Source organism: Bombina bombina, chromosome 1 (genome assembly GCF_027579735.1).
Source record: "Bombina bombina isolate aBomBom1 chromosome 1, aBomBom1.pri, whole genome shotgun sequence".
Lineage (NCBI taxonomy): Eukaryota > Metazoa > Chordata > Amphibia > Anura > Bombinatoridae > Bombina > Bombina bombina.
In genome coordinates, this window is record NC_069499.1 from 485,846,256 (window position 1) to 485,864,163 (window position 17,908).

Below are 17,908 nucleotides of genomic sequence, written 5' to 3' on the forward strand. Positions count from 1 at the left end.
TTCGGCCGGTTTTCCCCTCTTTCGGTTGAAATGGGATAGGCCCATTTTCAGCCGAAAATTTTGGTGGCCGAAGTTTCGATGCATCCCTGAATTTTTTTTTTATAGCCCAATATACCGGTTCAGTAATACCCCTCTCTATGTATTAGGATTACTGCTTACCCTTTCCCTCATGGGGATACCATCAGCCAATTCTGAAATAAGTCTCTCCAGAAAAAAAAAAAAATGACTGAACATACCTCAATGCTTGTAGCATGAAAATCGTTCCTCACACTAAAGTTTAAGTACTCCTCAGCCATTCTGTGGGAACTACTCTGGATCTTAGTAACAACTGCTAAGATCATCAGTCTCCAGGCAGAAGTCTTCATCCATCTGCTGCCTGGGAAAATAGCACTCACCGGTACCATTTAAAAAAAAAAGTCTTGCTTGAAGAAACTAAAATAACATTTTATCACCGCTTTCACTTTACCCTTCCTATTACTTAGTATAGGCAAAGAGAATGACTGGGGGTGGAGTCAAGGGAGGAGCTATAGACAGCTCTGCTGTGGTGCTCTTTGCCACTTCCTGTTAGCAGGAGGCTAATATCCCACAAGTAAAGGATGAATCCGTGGACTCGTTTGAGTGTTCTCAAGTACTAAGGCACTAGAACTCCAATGTAAGCATATACACACACAAAGTGGATATATAAAGTCTACACACCCCTGTTAAAATGTCAGGTTTCTGTGAGGTAAAAAAAAAAATTATGACAAAAATCATTTCAGAACTTTGTCCACCTTTAATGTGACCTATAAACTGTACAACTCAATTGAAAAACAAACTGAAATATTTCAGGTAAAGGAAAAAAGTTGCAAAAGTGTGAACACCCTTTTATAACTGGGGATATAGCCGTGTTCAGAATTAAGCAATCACATTCAAAATCATGTTAAATAGGAGTCAGTACACACATGTCATTTAAAGTGCCTCTGATTAACCCCAAATAAAGTTCAGCTGTTCTAGTAGGTCTTTCCTGACATTTGGTTAGTCGCAACCTACAGCAAAAGCCATGGCCCGCAGAGAGCTTCTAAAGCATCAGAGGGATTCTCATTGTTAAAAGGCATCAGTCAGGAGAAGGGTACAAAAGAAATTCCAAGGCATTAGATATACCATGGAACACAGTGAAGACAGTCATCAAGTGAAGAAAATATGGTGCAACAGTGACATTACCAAGAACTGGATGTCCCTCCAAAATTGATGAAAAGACTAGAAGAAAACTGTCTGGGAGGCTGCCAAGAGGCCTACAGAAACATTAAAGGAGCTGCAGGAATATCTGGCAAGTACTGGCTGTGTGGTACATGACAACAATCCCCTGTATTCTTCATATGTCTGGGCTATGGGGTAGAGTGGCAAGACGGAAACCTTTTCTTACAAAAGAACAAACATCCAAGCCTGGCTAAATTTTGTAAACACACATCTGAAGTTTCTCAAAAGCATGTTGCAAAAGGTGTTCTGGTCTGATGAAACCGAAGTTGAAATTTTTGGCCATAATTCCAAATGATATGTTTGCCGCAAAAACACTGCACATCACTAAAATAACACCATACCAGTGAACAGTGAAGCATGGTGGTGGCAGCATCATGCTTTGGGGCTGTTTTTCTTCAGCTGGAACTGGATCCTTAGTCAAGGTCTGTGGGGTGATCTGAAGAGGGTCTCATTTTTTTTACCTCACAGAAACCCGATATAGATAGATGTGTTCCAATGGACAATGAATATTTTACCTTACAATTTTCATTGCCTATTTTATTATGTTTTGGAAAAAAATATTTTGGCTGTCTTAATAGAAACTAGTTTCATTGAAAAAGTTAGGCAATGTGAGCAATTCACTATATAAAATAAATAAATAAACCGATGTTAAAATGCAGTGAACACCAAAACAGATTAATCAGTTGTGAAACAGCTCAGCAGAGAAAGGATTAATATAAAACCTTTATTAGATTTCCTATTGTAGGCATATGGCTATATGTATATATTTATATATATAACCAAATATAGAAAAAAAAAAAATCAAAGTTTGCTTTATTTTTGCTTATTGATTCAAAGATTTTACAGTGAAGGGCGGGATCAATAAGTTTACATACACAAACCAATAAAAAAGTTGAGCTTTATAACTTTACCAGTCACAAACCTGACTGTATAAAACACAAGCAAAACATCTGCAGACACTGAATCACAAAAAGCACAGAGCCTACAAATAAGCTGAAGACAGATTCTTTCCCACAAACTACCAAAACATTCGTTTGATGTTGAAGTCCTCCACATCACTTATACAAAAACAACAAATATTTTCAGTTCAAAACCCGACCCAATGCATGACTAATGCTGCTTCCCAGGTTTGTTTCAATAGCGACCTGAAAAAAAAATTATTAACATTAAAATACAGAAACGGGAAAAGGAGAAAAAAAAAAGAAAAAAAAAAAAAAAGAAGAAAATTAGCCATTACTTACGAGGAGAGTATGATCGAGACCTGGAGCGAGATCTGTATCCACCTCGGCTATAATATGGTGAGGGTGAGCGCCTCCTTCAAGAGAGAATAAAATTACCTAATTTAAATCAAAACCGGTATAGCTACAGACAAATCACCTTTGTACACAGTAATGTTTACACAAACACTGTCCTTATGAGCTTCCAATTTTGTAATTGTACCTCTCCATTTATCCCCCAGTCATAAAAATGAACACATTCAAAACAGTTTACATTTAGTTGAATTAATTGCAAGTGCATTGTTGAATCCAGTAGCATAATGGGGACATATGTCCATTTAACTACAGGCTGTCATTGAAGTGCCATTCCACTTTTTATCTACTGTACCTAGAAAATTGTTCCCTGTCTTGTCCTCCACGCCATCCTCCACCACCTCTGTAAGAATAGAACATTTTCAAAATATGAGTTCTTTTTTTCTTTACTTTATGCATTTTAATACATGGAAATTGTGTTCAGCAATAGTTATAATTTTAATGTAACTAAAGCTAGAACCACTTGAAAATGTATCTTTTCAGAAAAATGTAGTAAAGAGGCCCTGCTTGGGCAAGAACTCAAAGATCCTAATTTATGCAAAAGGGTACTGATACCCTTATACTAGCATGTTTAAAATATCTGCAAACAATTATCTCTTGAATGAAACATTACAATATTAGAGACTAAAATAAAGTCATATACACAAATATTTATAAGTAGGATTGTTAGGTTTGCTGGATAAAATAGAACTTATTTACAAAAATTAAAAAAAAAAAAATGATTGGCTTATTTGATTTCACACGTTTATAACTTGCAACATATGACAAAATTAAACAGAGTTCCTGTCTCACTTCTGTGTTTTTGGGACACTATGAAACACAAGCATATAAAAAAAAAAAAAGCTGCTTTAATCTATTCCACACCACCTGTTTACAGTTAGTCTGTGCATACAAATCAGTATGCAACTGAGAATACAAGTTTTCTAGAAGCTTTAAAGGGACATTATACACTAGTTTTGTCTGCATAAATGTTTTGTAGATGATCCATTTATATAGCCCATACAGCTTTTGTTTTTAAAATGTATAGTTTTGTTTATTTTTAAACATTGCTCTGATTTTCAGACTCCTAACCAAGCCCTAAAGTTAAATACTGATGTATACCTAACTCCAGCTTGCTTCTGTGTGTTTAAAGGGTCTTTTCAAAGGAAGGGGCGAAAGGAAAGCTTCTAAGTTTTTAAATAGTTTTATACTGGATTTTTAGATCAGTATCTGTGCATTTTATTCTTTATAGTAGTGTCTATTACATGCAGTTATATGAAAATTGGTGTATACTGTCCCTTTAAATATTACATACTTTACATTTAAATGAAAAATGTATTCACTACTTATAAACCTAAATACGAATCTTTCAAGATATAAAAATCTTGAAGTATGTCAGTCATATTTTGTTCTCAATAGCATATAATTCAAATAAACTTAGATACTTACCGGTAGGAGGATCTGCTATAAGAATCACGATCATCATATCCACCCCTATCATATCCTCTGTCGTAATAATCTCTGCGGCGAGAACTGCCACTACAAAGTTGGAGAAAAAATAAAAAATATAAACTAAAACAGTTTCAAATTACTAGAGATGGGCTCTCATTTGATTCATAAAAAGGTATACTATGCCCATTGCCTCCTCTACCGCCTAGACATGCCCCCCACGGTCTAAGGTTTTGAAAGACTAGTATGAATGTTGCTATAACAGAATCCTTAAGCTACAGGCAGCATGTCTTGCTTTTCACTCCAGTGAGAGAGTGTAAATGCTCTATTTACTTAACATTGAGTTCGTACTCTTTGCTCACCAGCATAAAAAGCAGGATGTATTAACATTAAATAAAGTGTGGTTCATTCAAGTTTACATTGCAGGATATTCTCTAGTAAAGGAAGTAAATGTATGGAAATATTAATTACATCTAAAATCTGTGTTTCCTACTACCCCCATACAATTTGAACGGTTTATATAATTGTGGTTCTGAAACTCACTAGGTTGGCCTTCCCATATATATCCCTGGAGTTGGTGTATGAGGCCTTTTAGTTATCGAAAAATCAACTCTTATTCTTCTTCCATCAAGTTCCATTCCATTTGCACGCTCTTTAGCCTTTTACGAGAGAAAAAAAAATTCAAGCGACATTAAAATGACAGCAAGCAAAAGGCTATGCAGAATTCCATGTTGACTCAATCATACAAAAAGCAACAAACCTTAATATAAGCCTAAAAAGGTCTGGTTGTACAAACAAGACTTTAAAAACAATGTTCTCTCACCTCTTTAGCATCATCAACATTTTCAAAGTAAACAAAGGAAAATCCTCTTGAACGTCGAGACTGCTGGTCATATACTATGGAAACATCAGCGATGGGACCATATTTTGAAAATACTTCTCTTAAATCACGTTCAGTAGTATAAAGACTTAATCCAAACACACCCAAGCAGCAGTTGGGATCAGGGTTTGCCTATGACAGAAAAGGAAGGCAGGTTAAACAACAGTCTAATGATAGATAGAAAATAGAAAGTCTAAGAATAAATGTCTTCATTGCACCATTAAAGGGACGCTGTACTGAAAAATTATCTCCACTTTAAAGTGCTCCCAATAATCTATTTTAAAATTTAATGTACAGTAAACTATATTCGCTAGTGAAATGATAGAAGTTAAAAAATGAATGAGACTCATTCATGAAATATTTAGTATATACTTATCTAAAGTGATATTTCACTAGAAACGTTATATGGCCAAGAGCCAATCTCCACCTGTAATATTCAGCTATTGACAGATGCCTCATCTACAATCAAATAGTTGTCCTCCCCCCCCCCCCCATAGACTGAAGAAAAAATACATAATCATAAATTATCATTTAAGCAGAATTTTGAAACAACTTACCCGGTTGCCAATATGACGTCTACGGCCAGACATAGGCGAGTGGCTGTGACTGTGGCGCCTTCGAGAATATTCTCTACTGTGTGACCTGCTTCTGGACCTTCTATGAGATCGAGAACGTGTACGGGACCTTGTGTAGTGTCGTCGAGAACTTCTGCGTGACCTAGATCTTATAGAAATAATAAGCTCAAAATTGGCCACTCAGTGTGCAAACCAAAGGACTACTGTCTATTCATATGAAGCAGATTACGGATTCTTAAGATATTGGCAATATTTTTTATTAAACGGACAGAAAAACCCAATTTTTTTCTTTTGTGATTCAGATAGAGCATGAAATTTTAAGTAACTTTCCAATTTACTCCTATTTTTTCTTCATTCTCTTGGTATCTTTATTTGAAATGCAAGAATGTAAGTCTAGATGCCAGCCCATTTTTGGATAACACACTGTTCTTGCTGATTGGTGGATAAATTCACCCACCAATAAACAAATGCTTTCCATGGTCCTGAACCAAAAAAATAGCTTAGATGCCATCTTTTTCAAATAAAGAAAGCAAGAGAACAAAGAAAAATTAATAGGAGTAAATTAGAAAGTTGCTTAAATTTGCATGCTCTATCTGAATCAATCAAGAATTTTTTTTGGGTTCAGTGTCCCTTTAAGGTTTGTAAATAAAGGTTTAGCTATGCAAAACCTTGCTACATATCAGCCCTAAAATTGGCTTTATCAGATAACTGAAACAAAGCACTTTAGTCCACAAAGTTACATAGGTGGAGTTTGGCTAATGAAAAATAGTAGCAGTAAAAAAAAGTTAATTTGTTTTAATATCGTTATCCTATAGCAGCACAAATGTCTGTTAAAGGGATACTAAACCCACATTTTTTTCTCTCATGATTCAGATAGAGCACACAATTTTAAGCAACTTTTATTTTGTGTGTATTTATTTATACATGCCATCAGTGAAAAAAAGATATACATAATACAAAAAATTGCAGGCCTCGCAGGGCAACATTTTCAGTGGATATAGCTAAACAAAAAAAAAAAAAAAAAAAAAAAAACGCGTCAGTAATAACAAGAAAAACAGTTACAACCACCAGACAATTCTTATCCACTTTCTCTAAGTTTAATAAATCAAAAATAATTGTTGCAAAATCTGCTCTTTACACTTCTGGCATATTTTATTCTTAACCTAAAAAACGGGGATCGAACGCCCCCCCCTCAGCAGCATGACAAATATCCAAAATATATCCTCAATATTTCAATTCCGGAATATACTATTAAAGGTCTCTAACACCTAATCCATTCCCCCAGGAAATCACCCAGTAGAACCAGATCACTAAAACTATCTGAACTGAAAAATGGATATAGGATCGATTTTTGAGTTCCTTCTGGATATGACTTAATAATCGGTAGCCATCTTAATAAAAACTTCCTAACTTCTTTTACTAGCTTCTCTCAGGTGAAAAGATTCAAAAATTATTTGCATCTGAATTTCTTTCATAAATACTGAGAAGCCCGGCATCTTTTTAGCTTTCCAGTTCTTTAATATAAGGTGTCTAACAAGGAGGATGATTACATTTAAACTTTTTCTATATGGAGATGACACCCAAGTAGACTGATCGAGAAAAAAAAAAATTGGTGTCTGGATCACAATAAATATTAGTTCTATACAGAGTATTAAACCAAAAAGCTATCTTTTTCCAAAACTGGTAAATTCTGGGGCAAGATACAAACATATGTAAGCTGTCTGCATTAAATATAGCAGCATCGTGGACAAGAAAAGATTTGATTAAGATATATTTTAGACAATCTCTGAGGTGTATAATAAAAATTATGCATTACTTTCATATGACTTTCCAGCTTATTGGCATTTGAAGTTTATTGAATGAATTAAAGCTAGCTCTTATTTTTTCAAACTCAACTCCGGGGGTCACTAATCTCCATTAAGCAACTTTCTAATTTACTCCAATTAATTTTTCTTTGTTCACTTACTATCTTTACATGGAAAAAAAGGCACCTAAGCTAAGGAGACAATTTTTGGTTCAGATACTGGACAGCACTAGTTTATTGGCGAGTGCATTTAGCCACCAATCAGCAAGCACAACCCAAGTTGTGAACCAAAAACGGTCAGGATTCTAAACTTACATTCTTGCTTTTCAAATAGACAGCAAGAGAAAGAAAATGTATAATAGGAGTAAATTAGAAAGTTGCTTAAAATTGCATACTCTATCGGAATCATGAAAGAAAAAAAAATTGGTTTCAGTGTCCCTTTAATTACAAGGTGTTTACTGTCCCTTGAACAGCAGCCCTTAAAACACCCTATAACAGGCCACAGATTAGTTAATCACTAAGGTTAACTTTTGTACTGTTTATAAAATTTGGAGACTGTAAAGTCAAAATTAAACTAATGATTCAAAAAGCATTATGTATAATCAAATTTGCTTTTTTTTTCTTTGCATCCTTTGTTGAAGGGCACACCCAGTGATGCTGAGGAGCAGCAATGCACTGCTAGAAACATCATATGTGCCCCGTCATTAGCTCCCCAGATGTATTCAGCTAGCTCTCAGCAGTGTTTATTTGCTGATGTACCTACTCTTCAAAAAAGGATACCAAAGTAAAACCGTAAGTTAGAAAGTTGTTCAAAATCGCTTGCTATAACTGAAAGATTAACTTTGAATTTACTGACCTTTTAAGTGCCATTATGGCTTGGATTATACACTGTGCTATTGTCCCTGATGTAACTACTGACACATTTGTGTTTTTATAATCTAAATAAATTTGACATTTTACATGTTGCTAAAAGCCAGTGCTCCTCTAATTTGTTTGTCTTTGGCAAAAGCCTTAAAAATGGTGATATCTGAATTTATAAAATGTACCTTGATTCAGATCTTGATCTAGACTTAGATCTTGAACGTCTTGAACCCTCTTTTGAACGAGATCTTGCAGCAGAACGATTAGGAGAATGGCTAGCAGATTTTCCAGATCGATGTGCACTTCCACTCCTTGAAGCTGATCGTGACTCCTGAACATAAAATATAATAATTCCGTTAAAATTATTAAATCAAAACATAAAAAAATAAATAAAAGCCTCAGTATAGCTAGCTGAAAGATGTTTAACTTTATAAATTCAATTGATTGCATAAGCATTTTCAATTAAAACAGCCTATTTTAAGATTGTTCCCTAATGTTTTTTCAACCCTGTATAGACTTAAACAGATAATGCATGCATGTATATTTATAAAAAATATACAGGGACACAAACAGACTAATAATTACTTAGCGTAGTGCTTTTCTGATTCCAGATTACTTCTTATCTTAACTTCATATTTATTTCTTTTCTTCATTCTTCATTTTCAAATTCTGACTTCTTTTCATCTTCCCCACTTCACACAAATTTCTCAATATTCTACAAGTAGGGCTTCAGTTCTGATAATTAGCATGCATTCTCTTTTTTTCAAATTTCAGCTTCACTTATTCCTGAGCTTCAAATAATTCTCATTTAATAAACTTGTCAAATGACGACTTCTGCATTTTCCTTCTTCAATATTAACCTTAATAGAAAAAGAACAGGATGAAATTTAAAACCTTCAGGATCAAAACCAGTGACAGAGCTGAAACTAAAAAAAGACTGTTTGGAATGCTTGTACCAATTATGAATTACCCATTTTAGTCACCAAAACCTGGACCAAATTGATAATCGAGAAATGCACTTGCTCAAAATTAATGAAAACTGCCATCCTATATTGCAGGGAAGGGAAGAACCTTCTCCAATACAATTCTTAAAGGGACCGTAAAGTCCCAATTAAACTTTCTTCTTTCGTGGTTTAGATAGAGCATTCAATTTACTTCTGTTAAAAATGTTTGTTCTCTTAGTATCTTTAGTTGAAAAGCAGGGATATATGCTAAGGAAAACTATATAGCAGAAGTTATCCATTTGCAAGAGCACTAGGATGGCAGCACTATTGCCTGCCTCGTAGTGCTCCAGACACATACTTGTACCTTTTTCAACAATACATACAATGGAAACAATTTGTCTAATAGAAGTAAATTATTATTTTTTTTATAAAAAAAAAAAAAATTCTATGCTGTCTGAATCACAAAAGAAATGTTTTGGATTTGATATCCCTTTAAGATGTGTGGCATCTTTCAAGAGATCCATGGTAAGTAACAACCTGAAGGCAAGGGAGCACTAATAAAAATATCAGCACTGAGCTAAAGTGATACAGCTCATGAAAGTAAAGTCTAAAATGCACACTAAAGCATTTCAATTCTAAAAGCATTTTGCAAATTGCATGCGATTGTTTAAATGCTTTTAATCTAAAGTTACCACAAATTTGTGTTAACTTGCACAAATGGCCAACCATGGTGTTAGTCAATATGCATGCACCTCAGTCTTACACATGCAGCATGTCTATGATTAAATTATGGATGTGTATTTCCTATCAAGCATGCTCCAGATGCCTTTGACACGCGTGATGTAACTGGCACCCTAAAAATGCATGAACAGTGTAGACACATGCACACAAACTAAGGCCGTACACTCCATAAACAATGTGTTAGTAGTTAGTGAGTACTAAAGCAGAAAACCTATTAGCATTATTGCAATTGCAAATATACTGCAAAAATAGTCTCATATCTTGAGATTCTCTGTATTTTAAAATCAATAGCCTATACGGGGAAATTACATACCCAACAAAACAGTAGCTTTGTAGCATTTGCTACTAAAAACAACCCAATCAAGGTATGCTCTCACATGAATGACTGGATAGCATCCAGCAAAAGCAGTATGCACACTTTCCAATTTGCACCCATCTATAGATATTAGCCCATGGTTGTACAACAAGGAGTCAAGCTGAGTTTCGAAAGGACATTAAAGCAGGGCTTGACAAACCCAGGCACCAGGGAGCGAGCCACTGGCATCTTAACATTAGGCCCTGGTGCACTGATTTAGAATTCCCAGACACCAAAGAGTGTCCCATAACAGCCACAACTAAAATATAGCTTGGTGTTTTTGGCTCTTTTCTAGTCTCGCAACTGTGAAATACAAATAGCTTTTATTGTGTTATTATACATTCATACACACCTGTTTTCAGCACCAGATTTATTAGTGTTAAAATGCCAACACTGGCTCCTAAAGTTGTAACAATTTTGTCAAACCATGCCTTAAAGGGAAATTAAACTAATTCACACTAAAAAGTGAGTTATATTATAAATCACTGCAATAATTTAAAAATGCTTACACACCATTTCTATTTTATAAAACTTAATCTGTGCAGGGTCCATTATTTCCTGTCACAGTCCCACAATGGTGCTGGGGTTTCTAGAGGAAGACATAGCTTAAGGTCAAACCTTCTAGAGCCAACTGTTCAGGGAATGCAAGCAAAACAACAAGTTTCTTGCCCATGCTCAGGCAGAATGCAGTTCTCTGAATGTTTACTCCCTTATCACTATAAGCAGTGGATACACTGAGAATTTGTAAAGGCTGCGGCACACTGCAAGCGATGCGGCGCGAGGCAAACCAGATGCTTGGCAGCGCATCGCTTCTGAAGTTCAAATATTTCATCTCCGAGTGCTCAGCTACGCGACCTGACGCAGCAGAGTGCTCAGAGATGAAAAAGCAACACACCCGCATATACATGATGCGCGCCGCTCCGCTTGCAGTGTGTCAGTCTTAAGTGCTCATTCTGCAAGAAAACAAATTGTCTGCAGTTTAACAATCCATTTTATGTTTACTTTTATTTAAAGGGATGTGAGAGCCCCCTTTTTTTCCCCTTTCATAATTCAGATACAACATACAATTTACACACAAAAAATTTTTTACTATCAAATTGGCTTCATTATCTTGGTATGCTTTGTTGATGCAGCAGCTATGCACTACAAGAAGCTAGCCGAACACATCGGGTGAACCAATGACAAGTGGCATATATGTGCAGCCACCAATCAGCAGCTAGCTCCCTGTGGTGCATCACAAGTATGCGTTCCAAAAAAAGGATATTCAGAATGAAGCAAAAACAATAGATATAAATTGGAAAAATATTTAACCCCTTAAGGATCAGGAATTTCAGACTAAAACTTCCCCAAATAACCAAAGCATTTTTACCATCACTCCATTTAAACAGAAGGAGCCTTTTTTATTTACCCATCAAAACTATATATTTTTTTAGTAGACAACCTAAAGTATTGATCCACGTCCATTTTGGGATATTTCATGACTTTTTAAAAAAAAAACTGCCCCTAATTGACAACAGCAGAGAAGGTAACCTAAGTTACAATATGGCAGCTCCGATAGTTTTATAGACACTAAAGCTATACACTTATTTTATCAAAATTTAAACAGCTAATTAAACGTTTAAAAAAAAAAAAATCTATATATGTTATTCCCAGACTACTCTTTCTTTGCATGCATCATTCTATCTAGCATTTATTCAGTGTTTAATGTCCCTTTAAAGCTAGATTTCAAATTATATGTACCTTTTAAATTCTACTAGAATGCCACTAAATATTGCTCCACTGTTTTAAAGTGGTTTTGTTGTTACATCTGTTGGTGGACAGCAACAATGGCTGAGCTATGGGATTTCTGCTTTACAGGCCATAAACTTCTATCATAGTTATGCACTTCCATAATGTTTTAAAACCAACACAACCAATTTGAACAATTTGAGTGCTAAGCACATTCCCACCTGGGTGCTAAGTCGATTTACATTTTTATTTTTTGAAAAATATATTTATTTTTTCAGATCCCCAAGACTTACCTTTCCAACAGTGGGTCTTGGGGGTCTGTAGCTGCTTAGATGCCTGATATAGGCTTCTAAGCATCATACCCCCTTTCCCTATACTTGTCGTTTTTAAATAAAGTTGCGCGGTGACATCACCGCACAAAACGTGAAGCTCTGGCGATGCCTGTCACTATATAGGCCCGATCGCCGGGTTAAGAGCGGGTGGGAGACCCCAGATCTCCCTCAAGGTGGGGGTGCGCTAGCAATGGCTCTGAGCTGTCGTTAGGACCTGAGTGGCAAGCTGACGGCTCAGAGCCATCAATAGCACTGAAAGGGTTATTAAAACGTTTATGACAAATAGTATATTTGATATGAATAAACAATCCATTTTGAGTTCAATGTCTCCTTATCAACAAAGGGACAAGGATAATCTAACAATGCCTAATTTTGAGTAAAGAAAATGTCCACTAGTTAAACTGTTTTGGCGAGGGGGGGAGAAACTGAAGGATTTCCATCTAGAACCAAGAAATTTTAACATAGAAATAGAAACTATTTCTGAATGTTTTATACTTACGTATCACATCAGATCACTCATACAGGCTTAGATAAATCATGTCACTGCTGATATATTGAAAGCAGCTGCCATTTCAAATGCTAGAAAACAACCAGGAACCCAGCCATGCAGGCCTGCATTAGGGTTTAATTGTATAATTTGTAAATAAGTTTGTTTTTTTAATAGAAGACCGAAGGGAAAAAAAAAAAAAAAAAAGTCTTTATGTTCTGTTCAGATTATTATTAAGGTTATTATTAAACCCCCTTAACCACTTTAATTCAGGCAGTTTTGTTTGCAGCAACCCCCCCGCGCATTTCCATATATGGAAGGTGCTATCAAGGCCATAGCTTCAGCAGAATGCACGTACACAGTAAGAAGCAGTCACATGACACCTGACTAAAGTAGTGCACAGTATAATGCTGAAGCTTTCACAAAGCATGTGACAATATCCACATGAAAACTATCAAGCCTCTTGGTAAACAATAGTAGTGCCTGCTGTCCATTCTCAACCCCCCTTACTAGCATAAGTAATTAGTCTCATGTGCATACTTTGTTACATGATACCACAAGGTTTGGAGTAAGACACTGATAAGGAGGGTGGAGCAGGCTACACAGGGCAACACTAAAGAGTAAGTAAATGTGCAGATTTTTTTCAAAATACTATTAAAATGCTTAAAAGCTTTTTATTAGTCCCCCCCCCCAACAGTTTTAACCTCAGTTGACCTTTTAGAATATGCACATACGTCAAAATGTTTAAGAAAAAAAGTCAAAATATTTGTTATAATATTTATAAGATCAAGAGCTCAGTCGATGTTTCTTTCTACAACGGGCTGCTTTATCTTCAGTGGTAAAATGTCAAATCCTCAAGACAAAAATCCAGTCCGGTTCCATCCATAAAATGTATAAACTTTATCATCCAATCTCAGGATATATTAAAGGGACACTGAACCCAAATTTTATCTCATGATTCCGAAAGAGCATGCAATTTTAAGCAACTTTCTAGTTTATTCAGATAATTTTCTTCATTCTCTTGCCATCTTTATTTGAAAAGCCAAAATGTAAGTTTAGAAGCCAGCCCATTTTTGGTTCACAACCTGGATTTTTGCTGATTGGTGGATAAATGCAGTCCAGAGTTCTGAACAAAAAATTGTCTGGCTGCTTAGCTTAGATGCCCTTTTCAAATAAAGATAGCAAGAGAACAAAGAAAAAAAAATTATAATAGGAGTAAGAGTAAGTTGCATGCTCTATCTGAATCATGAAAGAAATTGTTTTGGTTTAGTATCCCTTTAATCACGACAAAGGGTACAGAAAGAAAAAAGTAAAAATGGGTACTGCAAATAGCAGCATTAAAAAAAAAAAAAACGACCGAACAGCACCCTACTGCATCTGATGAGTTTCAGGTTTACCCGGTAATCAGTGTGAAATACCATTGTGCATACATATTTAAATAGGTCCTCCCACAAAACTGAAAACCGCCAAAACGGACTTTGGCATTAAAATACTGGGTTCTAAAATGACACGCAATACTGGTGATGTTCGTGCTAGATACAATGTAATATTGGTAACTTACTAGTACTGAAACATCCGCTTTACAAAGTTTAAATTCAGATTGAGTTATTTTTTAACATCTAAACAGATTGTTAAATATTTTTAATTCAAAACATTCTATCCAAATGTAGCTGTTGTAGACAAATTACTACTACAGGTGGCCCTCGGTTTACAACGGTTCAATTTGCACCGTTTCAGAACAACCACCTTTTTCAGTCATGTGACTGCTATTGAAACGCATTGAGAAGCAGTGCATTGATTAAAATAGCAAGTAGGTGGAGCTGTCCGCTTGTGTTGCAGCAAATATATGCAAGCCAAGCAAGCTGAAATTAATCAGTTTAACCAGACCTGAACTACCGAGCAGCTTGCAAAGAAATAATATCTTCCTGTCTATAAATCAGTCCAGATTGGAATGCATAGAAAGAACTGTTTGCAGAAAAATGCAAGTAAAGTCTGTGTTGTGTGCTTATTTGATTAGCTTTATAATGCTGTTTAGCAAATGTTTATTCATTTAACTTAGTTTAATGATATATTATGTGTTGTGTGATTATTTTATTAGGTTTATAATGCTGTTTAGCATGTTAAGTCTTCATTTTAAAGCTTTAAAAATTAGGTGTTACTTATGCCAATTTTGAGAGGGGCCTGGAACCCAATTCCATCACTTCCCATTGACTTACATTATAAACTGGGTTTCAATTTACAACCATTACTTCTGGAACCTAACCCCGGCGTACACCGAGGGCTACCTGTATATGTAAAAATACATTTGATAGAATGTTTTGAATTAAGTGTAGTAATCTATGCTTAGATGTTAAAAATAACTCAATCTGAATTTAAAGGGATAGTAAACCCAAAATTTTGCTTTTTTTTATGATTCAGATAGAACATACAATTTTAAACAACTTTCCAATTTAATTCTATTATCAAATTTCATTCTCTTGTTATCCATTGCTGAAGGGACGGCATTGCACTACTGACAGGAAGCTGAAAATATCTATTTAGCCAATCACAAGAGACAAATGTGTGCAGGTACCAATTAGCAGCAAATCCTACTAGTGTAGGATATGTGCATATTCATTTTTTTAACAAGAGATACAAGAGAACAAAGCATATTTGAAGATAGAAGTGAATTTAAAAAGGGTCTTAAAAATGACATGCATTTTTATCTATCACATTAAACTATGTAAAATCAGAGATGTGTTTAAGTACTAGTAAGTAACCATTACTTTATTGTATGTTTCTAGCACAAACATCACCAGCTACTACGTAAAGAACACATGTTCGTAGCCAGATTGATTCCCCCATTCTAAGATCTGGGGGAATTATTGAGTAGCTAGGGGACGGTATTTAAAGGGACAGGAAACTCCAATATTTTCTCATGACTTGGATAGAACATACAAATTTAAACAGCTTTCTAATTTACTTCTAATTAGAAATTTGCTTAATTCTTGTTATCCTTTGATTAAGGAACAACACTGCACTACTGGCAGCTAGAGGAAGACATCTAGTTAGCCAACCACAAGAGACAAGTGTGCAGGCACCAATCAACAGCTAGCTCCCACTAGTGTAGCATATGTACGTATTCTTTTCCAACAAGGAATACTTAGGGCTAGATTTATCAAAGCTGAGGCATACAGGGGCACGTATACGCGTCTACGCCTCAGCTCGCCTGTGGCAGGGCAAAATTATCCGTAGGAAATTAACATTGCACAAGAGCGCAATTTTGCGTTCACGTGCAATCCCGCCCCCTGCCCCCGGAGATTGAATTTCGCCACCTTATAGGTGGCGAAGAGCTTAGGGAAACAGCGGTCTGGTGATCGCTGCTTGATAAATTACGGCGAGCAAGTTCTTGTGAGAATTTGCAGCCGTATGGGGCTTGATAAATTGAGCCCTAAGAACGAAGCACATTGGAAAATAGAAGTGAATTTTAAAGTGTCTTCAGAGTGGAAATTACCAAAGCCTAAAACCTTTGCAATTGTTAAGCACAGTGTTACAAATGTATTCTCTAGTGCAGGGATAGCCAACTTTTGTTGCTATCTATACTATTTTACTTTTGTTAGCCTCTCAAGAGGGAATAAAGGCAGAATAAGGAGGTCAAGACCCTGCAACCTAATCTAAAAACTGGCTCTATGCCACTGGACATTTTTAGTAAATATTGTTATGCCCGTTTCCTAGCCATAAATGGATATGTGGCCCATAATTATGGATTTTTAAGATATTAAAGTTGTTCATCACTGTCAGACATTGCTCTTTACAGGATAGATGCACCATTAACCACATACATTTTATGGTAATTAAGTGTGCCTAATGTCGTGGATAACAGCTATAAAAGCAAAATGTAGAAGCTAGCAAGAAAACTGAGAAGCCATGTACAAAGCATTTAAGATGCATGGGCCATAGTTACAATTCTAAGAGCAATGGCTCCCTGGATACCATAATTTAAAGGCCCTGGTTTGCATTACAAATTGTTATTTCTACATTGCGAAACGCATATTTCTTTTTCATCTTGACCATTTTATACTAATGCGACATGTCTGGTAATATACCTGCACTTATAAATATCTAAGTAGCACTGCAAATATTAAAGAATATGGCCTAAATATCGACGTATTCGTGTGTTAATATAAGATCATCCATAGCGATTTCGATTTATAATAGTTTTAGAAAAAAAAAGCGAGGTAGCCAAAATACAAATGGCTTTTACGGTTAAGAGGAACCATCTTGTTTAATACGATTCCCCGCTTCTTCATACAAAATGGCCGCCAGCAAATCAGCAACTAAAAAAGTCGTTACTAGCAGTACGTTTTCTTTGTATCTAATCTAAAATTGCGATGCAGTCTTTCCTTCAAGACAATTAGATTTTTGCAACCACTTAATATACAAAGCATAAGAATTGGGCGTCTCAACGTACGTTAATGGCTAGGTCACTCCTAATGAAAACTTATATTGCTGTTAGCAACATAAAAACATTGCCAAACCCGCAGGACGGAGCGCTATAATTATAAAAAAAATAGCACTACATGCTATAAGAAACCACTTGGACACTATTGTGTAATTTTACTTACCCGACCACCATAATTCTGTTCCCCGCTGTCGCTCATGTTTGCTACTCGGTCTACACCAACGCCACAAAGAACTAACACGGCCTCGCTCTAAGCAGGAAATGACGTTGTGTCTCGTTTAGCATAGCTAGGAACCTCCCCGAGAGCGCGCAAATTCCCGCGCTTCCGGGTCTTAAACCCCCATTTTTTCTTTCATTATTCACACAATATATGATTCAGGGTGGGTTTGATTTAAATAACGATTTAAATGACTAGTCAGTAAGACTGATTTAAATCCTGGCTTTCATTTTTACAAAAAATAACTTTTCAGATTTTCTTTCCCCAGTTATATCACCATTACTGATTTAGTTATATATATATATGCATAGATAGATCATTGAAATGAATGAAATTATGTTAATCATTAACATTCAATAATCTTTGCAGCTGTACTTTATTGGAAGAGGAAAAACAGTTACCTTAATAATAATTTAAATTATAGCACAAGAAATAATTGGGCTCTGTAAAGAGCAGAATAGCGCATAATTCCGCATTCGGATCCTAAAGAATGATCCAAATGCACACACCTACTTACTAATAACAATTTAAATAGTTTTATTTAATTAAAACAATAACATTTCATTTTC

The 17,908-nt window shown here is 35.6% G+C and overlaps 1 protein-coding gene across 6 annotated transcripts; it reads right to left on the minus strand.

The window, feature by feature from the left end:
* Nucleotides 1–1,941: 1,941 nt before the first annotated feature.
* Nucleotides 1,942–17,391, minus strand: TRA2B (transformer 2 beta homolog). Of its 6 annotated transcripts, none has more exons than XM_053698536.1 (9): nucleotides 17,286–17,391; nucleotides 8,280–8,425; nucleotides 5,412–5,571; nucleotides 4,798–4,986; nucleotides 4,518–4,633; nucleotides 3,975–4,067; nucleotides 2,842–2,889; nucleotides 2,478–2,551; nucleotides 1,942–2,381 (listed from the first exon to the last, which is right to left on the minus strand). In XM_053698536.1, exons 1-9 carry the CDS (start codon nucleotides 17,319–17,321, stop codon nucleotides 2,371–2,373), a joined length of 873 nt encoding a protein of 290 aa, XP_053554511.1. In that variant the 5' UTR covers nucleotides 17,322–17,391; the 3' UTR covers nucleotides 1,942–2,370. The 6 variants fall into 6 exon arrangements, with proteins under 6 accessions (XP_053554511.1, XP_053554507.1, XP_053554512.1 ...); XM_053698532.1 differs by having other exon boundaries at nucleotides 5,412–5,577; XM_053698537.1 differs by having other exon boundaries at nucleotides 2,033–2,381; nucleotides 3,975–4,064.
* Between the last annotated feature and the right edge of the window lie 517 nt (nucleotides 17,392–17,908).